This window comes from Pan troglodytes, chromosome 2, assembly GCF_028858775.2.
Source record: "Pan troglodytes isolate AG18354 chromosome 2, NHGRI_mPanTro3-v2.0_pri, whole genome shotgun sequence".
NCBI lineage: Eukaryota > Metazoa > Chordata > Mammalia > Primates > Hominidae > Pan > Pan troglodytes.
The window spans coordinates 19,757,563-19,782,297 of NC_086015.1; the positions used below are offsets into that span (position 1 = coordinate 19,757,563).

A 24,735-nucleotide genomic window follows, 5' to 3' on the forward strand; every position below is an offset into this window, starting at 1 on the left:
GTGTGTTAAAAAAAAATCAAATAAATGAATATAAGAATATACTTGGAGATAAAATGCAGACTATTTTAAAGTCTTCATTACATTTCTTTACTAATGAATATATCATGCCATAAGGTAATATGATAACATCAAAATAGTTCTCCAGCCATGATTTAAAACACATTGTATAAGACAGAAACAATGGTTACAGACTTAGAAAAATAATTGAGAAAGAAATGAACCAACTCATGTCTTTCTAGGTTATACCTAAAGCTTAAGAAAGAAATTTTTTTAAACAAATCAATTTTGTACAGTTGTTTAAAAATCATTAAGTCAATGGACAAAAATTAACCTTAATAGAATGCAAACACATTAAGACAAAAAAATTTACATTATTCGAGGAGGGAATAATTTATCTCCCATATTAAATCCAAATCAAATAAAAGCAGCACATGCATGGTAGGATAATTCTATTAATATATCTAAGTAGAGAAGAAACAGCCCTGGTTCTTGGAAGTATAGAACTGGCTGACAGATCCTATCCTATAAGCAATCCTAGATTTATATCCCAAATCCTAAATCACTCATTTTCTAAATGATGAAATACAGGTATACAAAATAACCTAACGTTGGGGTCAACTATAACAGAAACAAAGCTTCATACTTCCTAACGCTTACATTATTTCTAGGTTTTGAGTGTGAGGAGTCAGGGAATAATCAAGTGCAGTGACTTCAAGTAATGCCTTCAATTAGTAGCTCTGGGTCCCTAAGTAGTTGTGTGATCCCTCTGAACCCAAGTTTCTTCAACTATAAAACAGATTTAATAGTACTTTGTTACAAAGATTAACATATAATAAATGTGACTAGTACATAATAGCAAATATGTTAGGGGTAGACTTTAAAGCCTTGAAAAATGAGAGAAAATAAATGAAATGGAGGTGTAAGAAACATCCACAAATGTAGTAGTTGAGATGCTGAGAGTAGCTGAGTTCTCTGTGGGCAGTGGCAGTGAGGACACAAAGAATCAAGAGCTAATTAGAGAGCTTTGAACAATGCTCACAGTTAGGCTATGGAAGAAGGAAAGGAAGACAGCAAATAAAGAACCAGTCAGAGAGCATGACATACCCATGTAATAAATATTTGGGCAACTATCTGCCAGGCACTGTGGAACCCTAGATGGTTAAAACACAAACTGCCTAATCACAGTAATGCCAACGTTTGTTTTGGGTAGAAGACGGAATGTAGAAAGCACACACATTTGAAATGTTTGCCAGCTGGAAGCTGGAACCCTAGAGATAGTGAAGGAGTGACACAGAAGCTAGCATCTTTCGTTTTCCCACTTATCTGCTTAGGACTTCAATGGTTCTCTTTAAGCCCTGTGCCTCTTTCTACAGGTTTATATTTATGTGCACATGCATATCTATACACAGTAGAACGGAAAGCTCTGGCAGTAAGGCCCAAAGGGTATCAACACAGACACCTAGTACAGATAGTATCCTGAATCAACAAAGGCAAATAAGAAATGAGGTCTCATGAGGGATGCTGAGAAGTCTGATTCAAAGTATTAATTAGCAGGAGAATAGAAGGGCACAGGGGCTCATGACTGTAATCCTAGCACTTTTGGGAGGCTGAGGTGGGCAGATTGCTTGAAGACAGGAGTTCAAGACCAGCCTGGCCAACATGGTGAAACCCTGCCTCTATTAAAAATACAAAAATTAGCCAGATGTGGTGGCCCGCGTGCACCTGTAAGTCTAATTACTCAGAGGCTGAGGCAGGAATCGCTTGAACCCGGGAGGAAGAGGTTGCAGTGAGCCGAGATTGCACCACACACTCCAGCCTGGGCAAGATAGTGAGACTCTGTCTCAAAAAACAGAAGGTGGCTGGCACAAAAAACTGAGGAGACTCTGTGTTAATAAAGATCTGAAAACAAAAAGGAAAAAAGTAGTAATTGTATGACTAGTACACTTTACTTTTATGTAGAAAAAGGAAGAGATAATTATTTTTATCTTATCACACAATGGTCCCCCCTTGTTTCACTTTTCACAGCTTGTTACCCAGTCAACAATGGTCTGAAAATATTAAATGGAAAATTCCAGAAATAAATAATTCATAAATTTTAAATTGCTCACTGTTCTGAGTAACATGATGAAATATGGCACCATCCTGCTCCATCCACCCAGGATGTGAATCATCCCTTTGTCCATCGTATCTTGCATATGCCATTCACCCTTTCCTTATGGGACCCTCTTGATGATCAGATTGACTATCATGGTATCATAATGCTTGTGTTCCAGTAACCCTTACGTTACTTAATAATGGCCCCAAGGTGCAAGAGTAGTGATGCTGGAAATTTGAGTATGCCAAAAGAAGCAGTAAAATGCTTCCTTTAAGTGAAAAGACGTAAGTTCTCAATAAAAAAGAAATCATGCTGAGGTTGCTAAGACCTACAGTAAGAACAAATCTTCTACCTGAAATTCTGAAGAGGGAAAAAGAAACTTGTGCATAGTATATAGGGTTCAGTACTATCTGAGGTTTCAGGCATCTACTTGGGGGTCTTGGAACATACCTCTTCAAAAGGGGGTACTACTGTATTTGCTTAATATGCATAAAGAAACCCTACAGGAATGCCAAGATATTAATGAGAGGGGGTGCTTATACGTTTGTGTTGGTGGTGGGAGGCACATTGAAAACTGGGCATATGGCAGGTACTAGGGTAGTAATGCAACTTTATATTGTACCTTTAAATATGTATATATCGGCCGGGTGCAGTGGCTCACGCCTGTAATCCCAGTACTTTGGGAGACCAAGGCGGGCGAATCACCTGAGGTCAGGAGTTCAAGACCAGTCTGGCCAACATGGTGAAACCCAGGCCCTACTAAAATTACAAAAAAAAATTAGCTAGGCACAGTGGTGGGCGCCTGTAATCCAAGCTTCCAAGCTACTCGGGAGGCTGAGGCAGGAGAATCACTTGAACCTGGGAGGTGGAGGTTGCAGTGAGCCTAGACCGTGCCATTGCACTCCAGCCTGGGCAACAAGAGCAAAACTCCATCTCAAAAAGAAAAAAAATAATAAAAAATAAAAAAAATCATGCATTTCTTCTAAGAGCCTAATCAAATGTTTTTAATTCCTTGGAAAATAAAGGTTAACTATATGAGAAATCAGGGCTATATCTGAGGGCAACAATGAAACAATATTCCCTCACCAACATTAGTTAACTAACATGTGATTTACAATATAAACAGACACAGTAATATAATAAACAGACACATATAAATATGACACAGTAATGTACACTACAAGAGCAGCAGTTGGCTGTGTTCCTGTAAAATGAAAAAGAGTGTAAAAGCAACAAACATAGCCGCACATTTCAGATGGTTCAGATTCCCAGAGCTCATGTCAGTGGGCTGTCTAAAGGTAAACAGAGTTCTGTTCCACACAGAATACTCCAAAGTTATCTATATATTCATATATACTTTAAACGACAAATTCATTCTAGAAATGGAAAAGACATTTCCAGAATATAGTTAACTAGTTCAATAGCTAGTTGGAGTATTAAACACCAGCCACAACAGCTAATAATGAGGATGGAGATACAGGGGAGGCAGGGAGAAATCATACCCACTTAAAACAAAAAACAGTCTTTGTAGAGAGAAATAAAACCAAATGTCGTTAACCGCCTCTGGTGGCATAATCACATGCCCTCTACATGGTAGAAGATAGTATTTGTGGTTTATAAGGATGACCTTAAGTAACCAAGAGAAGATTAATTTCTTTACTATTTCCTACTCATTAAGACAGAAGAGAATATAAAACAGCAGTCCCATGTCATTTGTTGAAGTTAGGTTACTGGCATAGCCTGTGGTGCGAAAAAGCACTGCTAAGAAACAAAAGACAACACACACAGCAATTTAAGAAAGATACCATCAGTGAGTACTATAAACCAATATTTACAGAAAACTTACATGCCAGAAGCACCTCATTAAATTCAAAATGGTTATGTCCAACTGTATAATCAATATTTTCTTTAACAAGTCTTTCCTTGTCCCCCACAAATCTACGCATACCAACTGAACTTTCCCTTCAGATAAACGGCCAGAGCCTATCCTCACACATATATCTGAATTTAGATTCACCTTTCTAGAGTAGAGATGTGATTGAGTTTCTGATATTACATGCAATAAATAACACAACTAAAAATCAACTGCAGGATCACCTAAACAGGTTGTATCCATTTCATACCACAGTTATAGATTATATAGGAAAACCCAGCTAATCAGTTTCCTCTCACCCAATCTTTTCACGTAATATTTCACCCATATAAAAGTGCACTCTGAAACAATAGTTTTGTAAAAGAAAAGGTTACCTAAATCTAGAATTAAATGTCTAGCTATTCAGAGATAAAACATAAATTCAAAAACAAAAACTTGATTTACTTACTTACATTAGTCTAGGGCTCTAGGCAGCAATGCAGTTGAAGAGAGGTCTAACGTTGTGAAGACACAGTCATGGGTTAGTGGAAGGAACACTGGAGCAGGAGAGATACGTGATCTCATAATGGCTGTATAACTAGTTGGCTATGTGACCTGGAAGTGTTTCCTGGGGCCTGGGTCTTCATTTTGCAAATCATAATCCCTGCTCCTAGGCTGTGTGTGTGGTGAGGTGAGGGGGAGGTGGATATGAATATGTATGGACGGGATTGGGTGAGGATGGGCCCCAGATTTAAACAACAAAGGGCACTCTTTCTGCAAAGTTCTACAGTCAGCAATTCTATTAGGAGTATCCCATTTGACTCCAGATTTCATTCTGCAAGACAACTGATTGACTTATTTTCTCCTAATCTAATTGGTCACTAAATTCTTCCAATTCTTTGATTTTTGAACCTCAATTACAGCTGACCCTTAAACAACACTGGTTCAAACTGCATGAGTCCATTTATATGTAGATTTTCTTCCATCTCTGCAACCCCAGACAGCAAGCCCTCCACTTCCTCTTCACCTTATTCAATGTGAAGATGACAAGGATGAAGATGTTTATGATGATCTGCGTCCATTCAATACACAGTGTTTTCTCTTTATGATTTTCTTAGTATTTTCATTTTATTGCTTATTTTATTGTAAGAATACAGTATATAATACATATAACATGTAAAATATGTGTTAACTGTTTATGTTATTAGTAAGGCTTTTGGTCAACATTAGGCTATTAGTAGTTTTTAGGGAGCCAAAGGTTATATTCAAAGTTCCTATTGTGTTGGGGTTGGGGGAGTCAGTGCCCCTAACCTCCACATTGTTCAAGGGTCAACTATACCTGTAAAATAAAGCATTGTGCTAAATCATCCTTATGATCCATTTCCAGTTATAACATTCTATCCTATTTTGGAATATTCAGAATAAATTATGTCATACTTATTAAACCTTGTCAAATGGTCTGAATGTTTGCGTTCCCCCAAAATTTATGTTAAAATCCCAACCCCAATGTCATGGTATTAGGAGGCGAGGTGTTTTGTGAGGTAATTGGGTCATGAAGGCAGTGAATGGGATTAATGCCCTTATGAAAGTGGCCCAAGAGCGCTCCCTCACCCTTTCCACCATATGAGGTTATACTAAAAAGACTGCTGGCTATAAATAAGAAGTGGGCCCTCACCAGATACCAAATCTTCTGGCATCACGATCTTCCCAGGCCCCAGAACTGAGAAAAATTTGTAAGTCACTCAGTCTGTGATATTCTGTTATGGCTGCCCGAAAGGACTAAGACACCTCACTCTAACATTAAAAAGATGAGGTAGTATCTTTATAATCTATGTTAGGGGTCTTCAAACTACTATCCACAGGCTTCAAGCCACCTAATTTGTAAAGTTTTACTGGAACAGAGACACATCTATTCAATTTAAATATTAAATATGTAGCTTTCACTATGACAACAGAGTTGAATGGCCTGTAACTTGTATCTTGCCAGAGTCTGTATGGCCTGTAACTAGTATCTGGCCCTTTACAGAAAACGTTAGCCAACCTCTGATCTAGGCTAAGAACTTGATAGTAGGTACTATTAAAGTTATTGCTAACTTCATACATGTTTGTAATAATTATAAATAGTCTCACAAATCATTTTCCAAAACTTCTATTTGCAGAGAATTGTTTTCTTCTTTGCTCCTAAATCACAGAGGAGATAGTCCATAACCAGTGAGCTGGGCCAGAAGCTAAGTACTTTTATCCCTCTTCCCAAACTGGAAATAATGCTTTTCTCTGGCTACCTAACAGTGCAGTGGCAAAAGGTTCAGATTCGGTTTTCAGGCTCAGAGTAGAATGAGCAAAAACCAATCACATTTCCACTTTTCCAACTATAATGCTGAAAAAAATAGCTGCTGCACTGTATCTTTTAAGAGTGTTGTGGATACCAGCTATTGTGGGTTTGTTCAACTCCCAACCCCTGGCAACTCAGAATATGACTTTAACTGGAGATAGACTCTTTACAGAGGTAATTAAAATGAGGTCATTAGGGTGGGCCCTAATACAGTATGACTGGTGTCCTTACAAGAAGAAATTTGCAAAAAGACATGGACAGAGGGAAAATAAAGGGAGAAGACAGCGATTTTGCAAGCCAGAGAGAGATACCCTGAACAGATCCTTCCCTCACAGCCTTCCAAAGGAATCAATCCTGACGGCACCTTGATCTCAGACTTACAGCCTCCAGAACTTTGAGTAAATAAATTTCTATTGTTTAAGCCGCCCAGTTTGTAGTACTTTGTTACAGCAGCCCCACCAAACTAATGTACCAGCACTGAAGTAAAAAGAAGAGACACATACTTTAGGTTTCATTCTTAATGCCAGAAACATCAGAATGGTGTTTTCTATTAAGGAGAGTATTTTTTATAAAAGGCCAATCGAATGAATTTTTGACAAATGCCTTCCACAATGCAGTCATTTAAGGACTTAATACTTACTGGAGGCAGTCTAAGGTCTGAGGTACTGCTAACCATATAGTTTTGAATGCAAGCATTAAGTGAATAAGCTCCCAAACAAAATATCTATACCTCAGTGGCCAGCAAAGTCTTTAAAAGTTCTTCAATAAAAGTGACTTCACATGTAAATTTTACTAAAAGCTAAATAGGTGGTTGGGGGAGGAGGGTGGAAATTATGGTGGGAAGAAAAAAGGAAGATTCTGATTACGGCAGGATTAAGAACACGGATTCTGTAGTCAAACTGCCTGGATCTGAATTCTGCCTCTAGCTTTTACTAGCAGTATAAAAACTTTGAAAGTTTAAAAGCTAAATGCCTTAGTTTCCTTATAATAATGCCTTCACAAATTTAGGCTAAAATGAGATTAGTGAAATGGCTAAATTTAACAGTATTTAAAATGTAATAAGCTCACTGTTTGCTATTATTTCACCCCATTCCATAAAAATTATTAACATTAATTCCAGTGGACTCTAGTATTACTATAGATTCTATGGATGTATTCACTTGTTTGATTACAGGTGCCACGCCAAAAATTATACCTCTCATCCATAAATCTTAGAGTTGCATCATGTACAAATACTTGGTTTCTGAAGAATTTAATTCTGGACTGCAAGTTAAAGAAAGTGAGTAGTTTTACTCTAAAACAAGTCACCAAAATATAAAAGAGAATGAGAAGAGATACCATCTTCAATACAATAAGGAAACAGTTACAACCACAAACCAAACTATGAATTATTTCTATCAATAACAGTGAAATGTGTACCAAACTGAAGGACACTGAGTCAAGCGAAGCTTCTTCAGATCTTGGGAACGTTACCGAGTCCTCTAAAAAGTCATGTTTGCATGTGTGTCCCATTTGCTCCTTTCTCTCTGCTGTGTCCTAAAATCCCTAAAAATCTTTCAGACGATCTAGAGCTGTCTGGGTAATTCACAGGAAAAGCACCTACAGAACTCTTAACCTCACACTGCATAAGAATAAAGTGGGGCAGTGCTAAAAAAGAGACCAAGAAGGCATCTTTATTAATTTTTTACCCAGCTGGAGATGAGGGAGAGTAACAGCCAATCACCAGATTACTACCTAAGAACTCATTGATCTAAGAAGCTGCTGAGCCAGCCCAACTACCCGTGGTATATCAACAAAAAAAGGAAACTAAATGATGAGAACATATGGACACACAGAGGGACACAACACACACTGGGGCCTATCAGAGGGTGGACGATAGGAGAGAGAGGTTCAGGAAAAATAATGGGAACTAGGCTTAATATATGGATGATGAAATAATCTGTACAACAAATCCACATGACTTAACTTTACCTATATAACACACCTGCGCATGTACTCCTGAACTTAAAATTTGGTTACTTAAGTTTACCTATATAACACACCTGTGCATGTACTCCTGAACTTAAAATTTGGTTTGCGAGTTATTTGAAGAAACAAACCTAACAGATGTTCACTTTTTGCCCCTTCCTTTCTGTTCTGCAAAGAGGCATATTTCTCGAAGATACGTAAGAATCTGAAAGCATCCAGCACAGGACTAGGATAAAAATATACAGAGTAGAGTAAACTAGGAGAAATGCAGTTGGAAAAAACCATCCCAGAAAATAAGATGAATTCATGAGCTACTCTATATACTCAACTTCACTGAATTTAAGTTCTGAAGAGGAGACCTCAAAGAAAAGTTACAAGAAAGAGATAAGACAATGCAGAGAGACTATGAGAGCTAGCTGAGTTTGGGGAAAAAAGGAAAACTATTAAAGATAAAAACCTAGAAATAACAAAAAGTAGGATAAACATGACTTAAAATGGTCAAGAATTTGAAGCCAAAGCCAGAGAATCAATCTTTAAAAACGTAAGTCAGAGCATGTTATTCCACTCCAAACAGAACTCTCCATTGGTTTTCCACATCACTTAAAGGGCCAAGGCAACACAGAAGAGTGAAACCAATTGGAGAAAATATAAATATCCTTATTTCCTAATTTTTAATCACAAGTCAGACATAATAAAAACCTGAAATATGAACACAGAAGGAAATGACTCTAAAATAATCTCAATCTTTCTATTTTTTTATGTTAGAGAAATATATTTAGAGAATATAGAACTCTTGCTATGGATATCGCAGTAGTTTTTAAAATACAAAATTACAGTAACTGACTATTGTATGTTCTTATGAAAACATATGACTTTTATATAATGCAATCTTACACGACTTTTATACAAATAAGCATTATTTCATATTGCTTAATTTACTTAAGATTATACCTACCTGCTATTAAAATGTGGTGTTGGTAATTAACATGAAGTATAAACACCTACACTAAATTTTCATTACTAACTATAAACAAATTAGCCTAATTTTGTTGCCTATATTTCTCTTCATGTATTTTTTTCTCATCTTTACCTAGAGAATTGATCAGTTCAAATATCTAGTTTCAATTCTAATTTATAACTCAACTTACCATAATTCATTAAAAGGCTGTTTTGATGGATCCAGAATTTAAAATTAGGGTTATGGAAATCAGTCAGTTTAACTTGGGCCTCAGCAACCATGGCATTGAAACCAAATTTAAGCAGAACTCCTGGAGCATCTATACAGAACCTTATAAGTCTATATACTATATATTGTCTGAAGACTATTCTTCTGATATTTATTCTGAACTAAAATTTGGATACGATTAGTCTTTTACTACCCTTCTATTCTGGAAATCTATTTCCAATATAAAAGTAAGAATTCACTGGTTAGCTTATACTTGACTTCTAAAATATGTAGTATATCTTCTGTAAAACTGTCCTAATCAACTTTCAATTTAAAGAGTTAATAGGAATTTAAAATGGATATAACATGAATGAACTGAAGAAATATCCACCAATCAAAATTCCTTCCTGATCAAGTTTCTGGTTCAGATTTCAAAATCTCTCCTGGGCTGGGCATGGTGGCTCACAGCTGTAATCCCAGCACTTTGGGAGGCCGTGGTGGGTGGATCACCTGGGGTCAGGAGCTCGAGACCAGCCTGGCCAACATGGTGAAACCCCATCTCTACTAAAAATACAAAAATTAGTTGGGCCTGGTGATGCATGCCTGTAATCCCAGCTACTCGGGAGGCTGAGGCAGGAGAATCATTTGAACCTGGTAGGTGGAGGTTGCAGTAAACCGAGATGGTGCCACTGCCCTCCAGCCTGGGTAACAGAGCAAGACTATGTCTTTAAAAAAAAAACAAAAAACAAAAACAAACAAACAAAAACTCTCCTGGTTCCTTCCTCATTTATGTGAAAGGATATTTTTATAAAAGGCTATGGGAGTTATCCTCTATAGTGTCAACTTTCGTAAGTTAAATACACATCCTGATTACTACCTATCTTTTTGTTAGAGCTCTGTTATCCATAAATTACAGGAGCCCTTACTATTTCCTCAGGGGAGCAAATACCTACCCTGTTCAGGAAGGTACTTATATCATATAAAGCTTTAAAGGCTGTTTCTTGATTGTAGAATTTAAAACATATAAATACACTTCTCCAGAGTATATAGAGTCTATTTTTTTTCAACCTTTGTCTTTCTAGATTGTGGAAATAAATTATTTTTCATTTTCCCCCAGTAGGTAAGTCACTCCTTCCTCTTTATCATTTCAGAATGTAATAACTGGACTTCAAAACTGACAGCAGAGAATTTTTAAGAAAGCATATCTAAAAGTCACAGAGAAGATAATTCCTGATATCAAGGAATTTATTTACTTGGCAGAACCAAAAAAGTGAAGGAAAAAAATAGAAATGCTGCTTAAAATAAAATAGCCATAATTTTGAATACTATATGCCAGGGACTTTTCTAGGTATCTTAATGACATAATCTCATTTGCTTCTTTAAGCCTATAAATTTTATATTATTCCCATTTTTTTAGATGAGGAAGTTGAGGCTCAGAGAGCAAATAAACTTAAAAAGATCATGGAGGTGGTAAGAGGTAAGGCCAGGACTGTATCCAAATCTGTCTGGCAAAAGAGCTTGTGACATTCACACTATCTGTAGTGTCTCTCATGGCAACACAAAGCCTGGTTTATTTCTTTATTTTATTTTTTTGTTTATAAGTAGAAAGCTGAGGTTCTAGTTCAATAGAAATCTAGCCTTGGATTTTACTCCAGCTAATTTTACTCCAAACCCAAGTAAGTTTTTGTTTTATTTTTCCTAAATTAGAGCCTAACTGGTAAGTCTAAAGAGAAAAAAGTCTAAGACCCTGAGTTGCACTCAAAGACAAATCATTCGCCTTCTTTCCCTTTCCACTTACCTGATACCCTTCAACCCTTAACTTCTACCCATCCCCACCTCTCCCATTCTCATTTCCATTAAAGACTTGAGAAACAAACCAAAATGTAAACAAATTTCTGAAAAGGAGACACAGTCTAAGCTTATATTGCTATAATCACCATCCCAGGCACTTTAAATAAATATGCTAGGAAGGCAAAGTAGACTAACTGCCTGCCTTCTTGGAGTTTACATTCTGGAGGAGATAAAATGACAGTAAACAAGTAATTTAAAAAGGATGTCAGGTAACAATAAACACTAGGAGAAAAGATAACACAGGCAAGGGGGATTAGGTGGTAGTGGTAGTGACCAAGGAAGACCTTGTTGATGATGCGACATCTGAGCAAGGACATGAAAAGGTTCATGGTGTAAGCGGCTGAGGAAGGTTTAAGGCTAAGGAAACAGCAGCGCGAAGAACCAGAGGTAGAAGGCAGCCAGTGGGGTTAGAGCAGAGCAAACAAAAAGAGAGTAGCAGGAATTCAAGTCAGAAGAAATCTGGGGTGGGGAGATAATGTACAGCTCTAAGGCCAATGTAAAAACTTAATTTTTTTTTATTGAGAACTGAGAACAACTGAATTCATCCAAAATTGTATTTTTCCTTTGAAAAATAGCTACATGAGCTATATTACCTCTTTAAACGGATAAAACATTAAAAGTATTTTTTGGCTGGGCACAGTGCCTCACACTTGTAATCTCAGCACTTTCGGAGGCTGAGGCAGGCAAATCACCTGAGACCAGGAGTTCAAGACCAGCCTGGCCAACATGGTGAAACCCCATCTCTTACTAAAAATACAAAAATTAGCCAGGCCTGGTGCCACACACCTGTAGTCCCAGCTACTCGGGAGGCTGAGGCAGGTGAATCGCTTGAACCCGGGAAGTTGCACTGAGCTGAGATTGTGCCACTGCACTCCAGCCTGGGTGACAGAGCGAGATTCTGTCTCAAAGAAAAATAAAAAAAGTATTTTTTAAAGGTAAGTTCAAATAGCTTTTTATACAAGTATCATGGTTAATTTTACACATGATTTGTACTTGGATTATTCAGAAGAAACTAAGCATTCTCTCAAATGCTTATTTCACAGCTGACATCTAGATACTATCATGCTCATGATAAGACTCATTTGACCATCATACTTACAGAAACCAGGAAGTCAACCTTCTACAAGTAACTAAAAATCCTTGTTGCAAACATTCACTTTTAAAAGGAAGGGATTAAGTCAACTTTGAGCATTTGAAGTTTCTCCTGGGTGTAAAAATAAAAAATGAAAAAAAAAAAAACCCTCCACGTGGAATCATATAAAATAATCTTTATGACAAAACAAAAATAATCAGAATTCTGTGTTAAAATAAAAAATGCAGCAGTAGACTTCTTATCCAAAGTCCTAAACTGTTTCTTGGATGATGTTTGTGCAGAAAATTCCATAAACTTGAGTCCCATTAATTTATATTATTAAAAGAAATAATTTTGTCAACCTCCTCAGTTCTTATCTTGAGTAAATTTTAGCTGAAAATTAATAAGGAACAGGCATCTTCAGGGAAGTCCATCAGCGGTGAAATTATTCATAAAGAAGCTACCAAAATATTAGCCAGGTCCATGTTTAACCATATTTAATTTTATATGATCATGAAATCTGATATAGAAATAAGGTATTTTTTAAAAATCCAACTGATTCTTAAATTTTTATGAATTTGTAATGGCAAAACTCTGGGCTATTATTTAACGAAATCTTCATACAAAATTTCTCCCTCTGAGCCCTCCTTTCCACAAACTATCAAAGGAATACTACCACTAATCCAATTTCATTATGCATGTATGTATGCAATTTGGCAATACAAGCTCAAATCAATGACATATATCCTTTCCCAATAAATATCATTACAATCATCTGGCTATAACAAAAGTATTTCTAAACTCTGTCTGTCTGCTTGCCTTTTTTGGGACTGCAGGTAGTCTGACCACAATAGGAGCTATTCTATCATAGACAGTTCTAGTATTACTTCATATTATAGAGACTTAAATAGTTTAGAAAAAATAATAAAGGAGTATAATTGACTAAAAGCATTTTACAAGCCCTCAAGTAGGGTTAGATAAAAGCTATTTAAACACAGAAATCTTACTGGCATTGCCTTCAAAATATATCTACTATCAGACTATTTCTTACTGTCTCCACTGTTGTATTTGGCATAAACCACCGTTACCTCCACCTAGAAGAACTGCAACCATCTCCTATAATTCTGTGCTCAATGAGGCTTACTATAACTGTTCCATATAATACCCTATATAGGCGGGCATGGTGGCTCACTCCTGTAATCCCAGCACTTTGGGAGGCCAAGGCAGGCAGATCACAAGGTCAGGAGATCGAGATCATCCTGGCCAACATGGTGAAACCCCGTCTCTACTAAAAATACAAAAATTAGCTGGGTATGGAGGCATGTGCCTGTAATCCCAGCTACTCGGGAGGCTGAGGCAGGATAATCACTTGAACCAGGGAGCTGGAGGTTGCAGTGAGCTGAGATCGTGCCACTATACCCTGGCAACAGAGTGAGACTCCATCTCAAAAAACAAAAACCAAAAACCAAAAAAAAAAAAAAAAAAACAACCAAAAAAACCCGCTATATATAATGCTTATCCCACCCCGATTATCCTGATCTACCTTTCAATTTTTTCAAAGCACTCATCATCATTTAATATACTATAAAATTAACTTGTATTTATTGCTTGTTTTTCCTTATCAGAGTATAAGCTACAAGAGGGCAGCAATCTTTGTTTTGTTCTTTAATGTACTCTAAGCACCCAGAAAAAGATATGTGATCAGTATTTATGGAATGAATATAAAAATAAGTTTCAGCTGATAAAACAAATATGAACAACAGGCCATGCAGTAAATAGTCAATTATGATTGAGAAACATTAAGAATAACAAAAATATACATAATGTGTTCTTATTACTCAGAGGTTACCATACCAGATAAAATAAGAAGTTCAATGATTTCTGCATCTCCAAGATAAGCTGCGGCGTGCAATGGGGTTCGCTTTTCATTGTCCTGTGATAATAAGGAAAGGTGGGAAATAAGTTTTAAAATAAGATTAATTTTAATAGTTTTAATAACCACAACAACAACCCCTCCCCCCACCAAACCATTATTAACTATCAACTTATTACTTCTATAACTCTAGCCTAGTCTGCAAGTCCCAATAAAATAAAAGGATGTGACAAGCCTGGGCAACACAGCAAGACCTTGTCTCTACAAAATTTTTTTTAACAATTATCCAGGCATGGTAGCATGCACATATAGTTCCAGCTAGGAGAATCACTTGAGCCTGCAAGTGAATGAGGCTGCAGTGAGCCATGACTGCACCACTGTACTTCACCCTGGGTAACAGAGCAGGACCCTGTCTCTATTAAAAACAAAAAAACAACAAAACAAAAACACAGGGTATTTCCTTGCTAAGGCAAAAGCCTAAAAAAATACTTGACCTTAAAATAGTGGTATAAAGTTCAGCAAAGAATAAAAATAAAAATCTAAAATGACAAAGAAATAGCAACACTTTCTTTGAATAAAGATGCTTGTGCTGCTGATATATATAGGAAAATTTTACTTCATACTAATTTTTTCGTCAGTATATTTCCACAGTTTTACAGTTTAGAACTGTTAACCTAAACAAACCAAAAGATTTGCTTATCAAAACGTTTTCACAACAGTACCCTTAGGGGCAAAAAGGGAAAACATTTCGGGGGATTCGACATTATACTTTAAAGCAATTTTAAGTTTTTTCTTAACATTCCTGCTAGTTTTACTTTCATCTCCAAAATATATTCATGTCTGTTTCAATATAAAAAATACATACTCATCCAAATCTTCCTCCAGGAAAAGAAGCTACCTCTAATGCATGCTTCATGGACCTCCTACCAGAAAACAACAGTGCTCTCCAGTTCAAGATGCAAGATTTTAGAGTAATGTCACATTCAGGGATTTTTAATTCATAGATACCCTATCTAAAGTTACAATAGAGTATTACTGACTTGGCTGCATTTGAAAAAAACTATTCAGAAATACTCACATTGAAACTTACATCCCTCATTTTTGATAAAGGCTTTTGTGACAGATTGTTAGTTGTTTTCCACTATGTTCTTCCTTTTGTCCACAGGAATAAAATTTTAGCTGGTCACTTAGCCACCCAGTGAGAAAATACATTCCTGGCCTCCCTTGAAGTTGTTGCTTGGTGTGGACCAATGGTATGTGAGTGGAAATTAATAATGGGCACAACTTCCAGGTCATTTTCAACTTAAAAGACAACTACTCTAGGCTGGGCACAGTGGCTCACGCCTGTAATCCCAGCACTTTGGGAGGCTGAGGCGGCGGGTGGATCACGAGGTCAGGAGATCGAGACCATCCTGGCTAACACAGTGAAACCTAGTCTCTACTAAAAAAAAAAAAAAAAAAAGCCGCACATGGTGGCGGGTGCCTGTAGTCCTGGCTACTTGGGAGGCTGAGGCAGGAGAATGGCATGAACCCGGGAGGCAGAGCTTGCAGTGAGCTGAGATGGCGCCACTGCACTCCAGCCTGGGTGACAGAGAGAGACTCTGTCACCAAAACAAAACAAAACAACAAAAACAGAAACAAAACTACTCTAGAAAGGGGCTAATTGTTTCCTGCTTCCCACAGGCTGGAAGGCACATGTGAAACTGAGCCCCTTTGACCATGGAAATGCAGGCCAATATACTAGCATACTGTCAAGCAACAAGATCTGGAATAAATAATCCTACAGAAAAGAGCTGCCTTACTAGCTTGGATCACTGACTTTCATGCTATTAAGATAAATAAACTTATTTAAAGTAGGTAGTATATTTGGGGGGCCTCTTACCATATTAGAATACTAATACAGTTTTCAAGATTTAAACAAATGAAAAATTATACTTCATTTTGCAATAATTTTCTTGTTTAGGAATCCCTTAATTACTTTAAGAAAAAATAGTTGGGCCATTGAGAATTAAAGTAAAAACCTGCTTGCTAGGCAAAAGAAGGATTAAATATCTACAGGCAATCCAAAAAAGGCTTAGCTGTAGTATGTGATGTTATTATACAGACGTATCTTAACATTTGGGAGGCTGTGGTGGGAGGATCACTTGAGGCCAGGAATTCTACATCAGCCTGGGCAATATGGTGAGACCTCATCTCTATAAAAAAAAAATAAGTAAATAAATTAGCTGGGCTGGTGGCATGCACCTGTAGTCCTAGGTACTCGGCAGGCTGAGGTAGGATGGCTTGAGTCCAGGAGCTTGAGGCTGCTATGAGCTATGACCATGCCATTGCACTCCAGCCTGGGCAACAGAGCAAGATCTTCTCTGGCGGGGGGCGGCGGTGGGGCAGGGGGGCAAATATGTGTAACATATAATTATCACTGGTCTCTTCAAACATTTCTTCCTATAATTTTAATACTGCTTTTGTCCTTAAAATAGTAACAGGTGTTCCAGTAAAGGGAGGTTGATATAGTGCCAATAATGTTAAATTGTTCAGTAAGCTAAGGGTTCTTTCTCTCACCACAATTAGCACAAGACCTTGTTTTTTATTCCAACATATACCACCCCAGGAAACAGAATGCTCTACACAGAAATTATTCAACAAACAATTGTTGAAAGAGCTAACGCAGAACCACTAAAGTAACAGAATACATGCAAAGATGTGTCCTAATTTAGTCATTTTTTTAAAAGAAAGGATACTTTGCCTAGGCTTTTCAGTGTTACTCATTAACACAGCAAACTTCCTAGAGTGTTTAAATATGATCAGATTTAGTCAAATTGAGAAACATCTATTGCACCAGATAAACCACACACATAGCACAACAACACAGAAAGTGAGTCATCTGTGTGTGAGGGATGTCTGGAATTCTATGACTCAATGCCTCTCGAATCCCATTAATGTGTTTTATGATTCATATGAACACAGTTTTTCCTCTCTGCAAATCAATTTGAAGAAAAGGGAGAAATACAACTGGCTAATTTTGAAAGAAAGAATTTATATATCATATTTTACTACAGTTAAACATTGAAAATTAGGTAATAAAATATTTAAGATTTCTTTCAGCAAAATGTATTAAAATTAAAAAGCGACGATCCCCTTAGACACAGTAATTCCATTTTAAGGCTTTTTTAAAAAAAGCCTACATATCCAGATAAAATGATTAAGTATATTTATTGAATGACTGTAGGAGGCAAAATGCTAGTAACAACTTAAATGCCCACTAAATGGTTACCTAAAATTATAAAACACAAAAAATTCTTAATCTTTATTTAACTGACTCACAAGATTAACCAATATCCTCGGCTTCCTGAGTAAAATTAATAGATGACTTTGGCACATTAAATATTCTGACTAGTAGTTTACCACTAACAAGCCTACACAGTTTTGCTCCCATGATGGGGTATGTTTATGAAGGGTAAGCTGTGTTTGTTACCACAACTGAAGAATCAACAAAAGCAAACTACTGAAAAAAGGGAAGTGCTATTGAATTGGGTATGGCTGAGACAATTGGAAACACTAAGGCAAACAGTGAACAGTAAAAACCTTAGGGGTTTTGCCCTAAGGGTCTAATTTCTCACATCAGCTACAGAAACTCAAAATGGAAGTTATAGATAATGCACTGTGAGTATGGTCTGTGCAAGGAAGAGTACACTGAACACCTGTCAGTGGACTCCACATCCATTGAAAAAGCCTTGGTCTAACTTAAAAAAAAAAAAAAAAAAAGTTATGTACCTTATAGGCACTAGAAAGGATTTAACAAATTATGTTAGTGGAGAACACTTGCCATGATTCAATGATATGCTAACGTGTTATAGGTTGTAGAAGACTTCCATATTGACTTTGGGTATGAGAATGAAGCACATTTTAGAACTACCTCTGACAGACAACTGTAAAACAACTGTTAAAACCAGTTCCAAGATGCATGCTATGATCCTTTTCCTCCAAGGAATACTTTGAAAACCTCTGTGGAACCTTAAAGTTTCAGATTATAATATGAAATATCATTAGCATTTATCAGAGCAATGTAACTTTAAAGAAAAATCATAAATAGTCCACATTTCTATTATCATCCTTAATAATTACTATGTATTGAATACATATATATACATATATATATATAAGATAGCATTACTGGGTACAGAAATCTAACTTAAACCAGTTTAGGCAAAATCGATTTAAAGGAAGGACACTGAAGCATCTAATGGAATTGAGCACTGAACAACCAAAATTGAGGAAAGGCAGGCATGTGGCTAGGTCGTAAGAACAATTGAAATCAAACACTTGAAACACTTTTGTCTCTGTTTCTTCTCTGCACATGAGCTGCTTTTTCTGTCTTCACAGAACACTTTTTTTCATGGTAGGGAATAAGCCATCCCAACTCCTGATATTTACTCTTAGAACTTCAGCAGCCCAAGGAGAAGTCTCTTAATTCAATCTCCCAGAAGAATATCCGATTGGCTTAATTTGATGCTCACCAAATTTGCTCATAAATTTAATGCTTACTTCTATATTAACTGAAAGTAGGGGAAGATTAACATGGCAGTTCCTGTAGTAACTATGTAGAATGGTGACAGCGTCTTAGAAAAGGAGAGCAAACCTGAAGATTTTTATTAGTGCAAGCCATTGCATAAAGCACTTAACACATCTTATTTACTGTGTAAAATTATTGTACAATTTATAGCATGCAACAAAAGGATGAACATTGTATCAGTCTGTTTTGCACTGCTATAAAGGAATATCTGAGGGTGGGTTATTTATAAAGAAAAGAGGTTTATTTGGTTTATGGTTGTACAGGCTGTATAGGAAGCATGGCACTAGGCAGGGCGCAGTGGCTCGTGCCTGTAATCCCAGCACTTTGGGAAGCCCAGGCGGGCGGATCACCTGAGGACAGGAGTTGGAGACCAACCCGGCCAACATGGTGAAACACTATCTCTACTAAAAATACAAAAATTAGCCAGGTGTGGTGGCGGGCACCTGTAATCCCAGCTACTTGGGAGGCCGAGGCAGCAGAATCACTTGAACCTGGGAGGTGGAGGTTGCAGTGAGCCGAGATCCCGCCACTGCACTGCAGCCTGGGTGACAGAGCAAAACTCTGTCTCAAAAAAAAAAAAAAAAAAAGGCATGGCACCAGCATCTGCTTCTGATGAGGGCCTCAGGAAGCTTACAATGGTGGCAGAAGGCAAAAGGAGAGCAGGGGTGTCACAAGGTGAAGAGAGTGATCAAGAGAGAGAAGAGGGGGTGCCAAGCTCTTTAAACAACCAGCTGTTGCATGAAGTAGGAGAGCTAGAACTCACATTTACTGCTGGGAAGGCACCAATCCATTTATAAAGGATCTGCCCCCATGATCCAAACACTTCCCATTAGGCTCCACCTCCAAGATTGAAGATCACATTTCAACATGAGATTTGGAGGGGACAAACATCCAAACGATATCATTTATTTTCAAAAGCACTTGAAACATTTAGATAAACCATATTCTGAGCCAAAACCAAACCTTAACACATTAAAATAAAGCAAAATCATACTAAGTATGTTCTTTGGCCATAACAAAATTAAATTGGAAATAAATAACAGAAAGATAACCTGACAATTTGAAAATTGCCAAGTATTTGGGATTCAAAGCATATTTCAGTAGTAAAGTAGAATAAATGTAGAAAACTACTTCTAAATAACCCATGTAAAGAGGAAGTCTCCAAGAACATTAGAAAAGTATTTTGAATGGAATGAAAATGAATACAACACATTAAAATTTGGGGGATAAAGTTAAAGCAATAGAGAGCAATTTATATATTAAATGTTTGTATCAGAAAAGAAGGTCTTAAATCAATAATTTAAGCTTTCACTTAAACTAGAAAAAAGGGCAAAATAACCAGCAAAAAAAGCAGAAGGATGAAAATGATAAAGATGAAAACAAAACAAAAACAGAGTATCAGTGAACTCAAAAGTTGATTCTTTGAAAAGATCAATATAATTAGTAATCTTCAAGTCAGAATGATCAAAGGAAAAAATAGTCTGTATCATAACTAAGAAGGGATTATCAATAAAATCCCCAAAACATAAAAAGATGAAGCCAACATTATCATCCTGATACCAAAACCAGACAATTACAAAAAAAAAAAAAATCCAGAGATGAACATCCCCCATCAACAGAGACATAAATATCTTCAACTAAATATCAGCAAATTGAATTCAGCAATATTTGAAAAGGGTACTACATCACGACCAACTGGAGTTTATTCTGGGATCACAAGTATCATTCAACTAAAACCAACTGGTGTAATTCAACATATTAGCAGACTAATAAAAAGAAAGGTCATATAATCATCGCATTTAACAAAATCCAACATGTACTCATGATTTTTTAAAAAATTATTTATTTATTTATTTATTTTTGAGGCAGAGTCTCCCTCTGTTGCCCAGGCTAGCGTGCAGTGGCGCGATCTCGGCTCACTGCAACCTCCACCTCCCGGGTTCAAGCGATTCTCCTGCCTCAGCCTCCTGAGTAGCTGAGATTACAGGCACATACAACCACGCCCAGCTAGCTCATAATTTTTAAAACTCTCAGCAAACTTAGAGGGGAACTTTCTTAATCCGATAAAGGGTACAACAAAAATCTACAGCTGACAGGTAATTTAATGGTGAAAGAGTGAATTTTTTTTTCTGAGATAGGAATGAGGCAAAAATGTCTACTCTCACCACTCCTACCCAAGTACTTGTCAGTAAAATAAGGAAAAGCAAAAAATCTTATCAATTGAGAGGGAAGAAAGAAAAGTATCTCTAGTCATAGATGGCATATTATTTATAAAGAAAATCCCAAGGAATCTAAAAAAAAAAAAAATTCCTAGACTAAGTTTAGAAAAGTTGTTGAATGCAAGGTCAATATACAAAACCAACTATATTTCTTACTAGCAATTAATAAGTGAAAGTTATACTAAAAAAAAGGTATCATTTAGAATAGCATCAAAAGGTAAAAAAAGAAAGAAGGAAAATAAATGCTTAAGTATAAATCTAATAAAAATTTGCAAGATTTGGGCCAGATGCAGTGGCTCACTCCTGTAAACCCAGTACTATGGGAGGCTAAGGTGGGCGGATCACCTGAGGTCAAGAATTCAAGACCAGCCTGGCCAACATGGCAAAACCCTGCCTCTACTAAAAATACAAAAATTAGCTGGGTGTGGTGGTGTGCGCCTGTAATCCCAGTTACTTGAGAGGCTGAGGCAGGAGAATTGCTTGAACCCAGGACATGGAGGTTGCAGAGCCAAGACTGCACTCCCGCCTGGGCAACAGAGTAAGACTCCACGTCAAAAAAGAAAAAAAAAATTTCAAGATTTGTATGCTGAAAACTACGAAACACGCAAGAAAAAAATCAAAGACCACCTAAGTAAATGATGAGAGACCATGTTCATGAATTGGAAGACTCACTATTGCTAAAATGCCAGTTTTCCTCAATTTGATCTATAGATTCAATGCAATCACAATAAAAATCCTCACAGGATTTCTTGTAGATATTAAAAAGCTAAAATTTATGTAGAAAGACAAACTAAAAAGGCAGAAACAATTTAGGAGGAACAGCAAAGTTGGGGGCCTCACGCTGTTTGACTGCAATAATTACTATAAAAGTGAAATAATCAAGGGAGGGTGGTATGAGAAAAAAGGCAGACATGACCAGAGCAGAGTCTAGAAATAAACCCACACAAATATGATTGATTTTTGACTAAAGTACAAAGGCAAGTCAATGTAGAAATAATCTTTTCAACAAATAGTCCTGGATAATCACATGCCACAAAATTAACCTCCATCTATACCTAACACCTAATATGAATATTAACTTAAAAGGAATCATAGACCTATTTCCCAAATCTAAAATTATTAAACTCAGAAAATTGTGGGTTGTGTAAAGAGCTCTTAGATGCAATACCAAAAGCAAAATCCATGAAGTTAATGAATTAAACTTCATCAAAATGAGACTTTTGTACTGAGAAAGACATAGTTAAGAGGATAAAAAGACAAAGCATGCACTGGGAAAAAATACTTGCAAATCACAGATCTGACAGAGAACTTGAATTCGGAATATATAAAGAACTCTCAAAACTCAAAAATAAGAAAACCACCCAACAAAATATGGGCATTTAAATTATGCTGGGACAATGTGGTACCTATTTGGAAAAGAATGAAAACAAAAACCAAACCCAAACCACTACCTCACATTATATGTATAATTTAACTGCAAATATATTATAAAACTAAATGTAAACAGCAAAATGTTAAAAGCACTCATATATGAATATGGAATATTATCTTTACAACTCAAGTTAGGGAAAGACTTCTGAAACAAGATATCAAAAGCATTAACTATTTTTAAAAAACTGAAAAACAAGGCATAAAAAATTAAGACCTCATGTTTAATTATACCATAAAGAATTCTGAAAAGACAAGTTTGAATGGGAGAAGGTATCTGCAACACACGCAAGTCAAAAAGGGCTCATATCCAGAATATAAAAAGACCCGCTGCAAATTAATAAGAGACAACTCAAAAGAAAAGTAGGCAGGAGATTTATTTATGTATGTATGTATTTATTTTTCAGACAGAGTCTCACTCTGTTGCCCAGGCTGGAGTGCAGCAGCACAATCTTGGCTCACTGCAACCTCTGCCTCCAGGATTCAAGCGATTCTCCTGCCTCAGCCTCCCCAGTAGCTGGGACTACAGGTGCCCACCACCACGCCTGGCTAACTTTTGTATCTTTAGTAGAGATGGAGTTTCACCATGTTGGCCTGGCTGGTCTTGAACTCCTGACCTCAAATGATCCACCCACCTTGGCCTCCCAAAGTGGTGGGATTACAGGCGTGAGCCACTGTGCCCGGCCCAGGAGATTTAACAGGTACTTCATAAGAGAGGCTGGCTATATGCATGCTTAATTAACATATAAAATGTGCCTGAAACTGTCATAAAAAAGCAAGCTAAAATAACAACATACAACTATGTAGGAGGAAAAATCAGTTTTTCCCCTTCTACTCACACACCACTCAATACAAAACTGATACTTGATGTGTGGAGGTTGTTTCCTCATAAAGCAATTCCCCGGAGGACACCAGCTGGGTGTACTCTAATTCCATTTAATCCTGACACTATCTACCTGAAGATAGCATCAGATCTCAAAGTGAGTGCTCAGTCCCAAAAGACTGCCCCTTACTTCAGATGCCAGTCCCTACTAGTAGGTTTTCACCTATACTTCTCACCAACTGGCTATAAATTGAGGTTCCCACTACCTCTTTCTCAGGTTTGATTAGTTTGCTAGAGGAGCTCAAATAATTCTGGGAACACTTTATTTATATTTACTGATGTATTAATAACACAAAAAAGGGTACAGATGAACAGCCAGATGAAAGAGACGTATAAGGCACACAGCTTCCACGGAAGGGCGTGCAACTTCCATTCCCTCTCTGGGTGCACCACCCTCCAGGAACTGCCACATGTTCAGCTACTGGAAAATCCCTGAACCCAGTCCTTTTGGGCTTTTATAGAGGATTCATTACATAAGCATGACTGATTAAATAACTGGCTACTGGTGACCAACTCAACATTCAGTCCCTCTTCTTTCTCCAGAGACTGGGGGATGGGGGGCTTGAAAAGTTCAAGCCCTCTAATCATGCTTTGGTCTTTCAGGTGACAAGCCCTCATCTTGAAGCTATCTGAGGGGCCTCAAATAGCTCACATAGCACCTCATAAGCATAAAAAAGACACTTATCACCCCAGAAATTCCAAGGGTTTTTAGAAGCTATATGCTAGGAAACTGGACTATGTCCAAATAAACACTTTACCATATCGTACACTACATACTTCAAAAACCAAGAATGTGGTCCAAAGATGTGGATGAATAAGAATTCTCACACAGTGCTCATGGAAGTTTAAGTTATTTAATAATATGACATTATCAAGTAAAGCTGAATATATGTATAGCCAAGTATTTATACTATAGAAATGCACGCTTATGTGCATCAGAAGACAAGTTTACAAATAGCTGCATCATTCAAAATAGAAAAAAAATGTGAAACAACCCAATTATCCATCAATAGCAGAATGGATAAACTGTGTTGGATGCATTCAGTGGAATCAGGTCAATTTTTAAAACAAAATAGCATTGCACAAAAGAACCCAGACTCGAAGAAAATATACTGTATGATCCATTTGATTCAAAATATGCAAAACTAAATTATATTGCTTGGGGAAGAATAAGTAGGTGGCAAAATTATAAAGAAAACCAAAAGAGACTATTATAAAAATTTACTGGTTACACTGAGGGGTGGGGTGGAAAGTTTTGATCATAAAGTGGTCACCAACAAGGGCACTTCTGAGGTGCTAATGATGTTCTGTTTTCTGATCTGGGTCGTGGTGACATTCACATATTCATTAAACTGTACATTTGTTTTACATAAGTTTATTATATTTCCTAATTTTAAAAAAGTTAAAAGGAGGAGGAAAAAAGTTGG

General features: G+C 36.9%; 1 protein-coding gene across 44 annotated transcripts in view; it reads right to left on the minus strand.

Moving 5' to 3' along the window:
• The window catches only part of ANKRD28 (ankyrin repeat domain 28), a 194,062-nt gene that overhangs the window by 83,069 nt on the left and 86,258 nt on the right, over positions 1-24,735 (minus strand). For 36 of the 44 annotated variants that reach the window (XR_010155115.1, XR_001712984.4, XR_008547220.2 and 33 more), the window contains one exon: positions 14,190-14,268. Coding sequence is in view for 21 of the 44 variants with exons in the window: in XM_516310.8 (XP_516310.3) it covers positions 14,190-14,268 (79 nt within the window). In the remaining 23 variants the exon portion in view is untranslated. Of the gene's footprint in view, positions 1-4,416; positions 4,672-14,189; positions 14,269-15,286; positions 15,883-24,735 lie in introns of those variants that run through there. The other 8 variants (XR_010155121.1, XM_063805498.1, XM_016940056.3 and 5 more) reach the window with 5 other exon arrangements.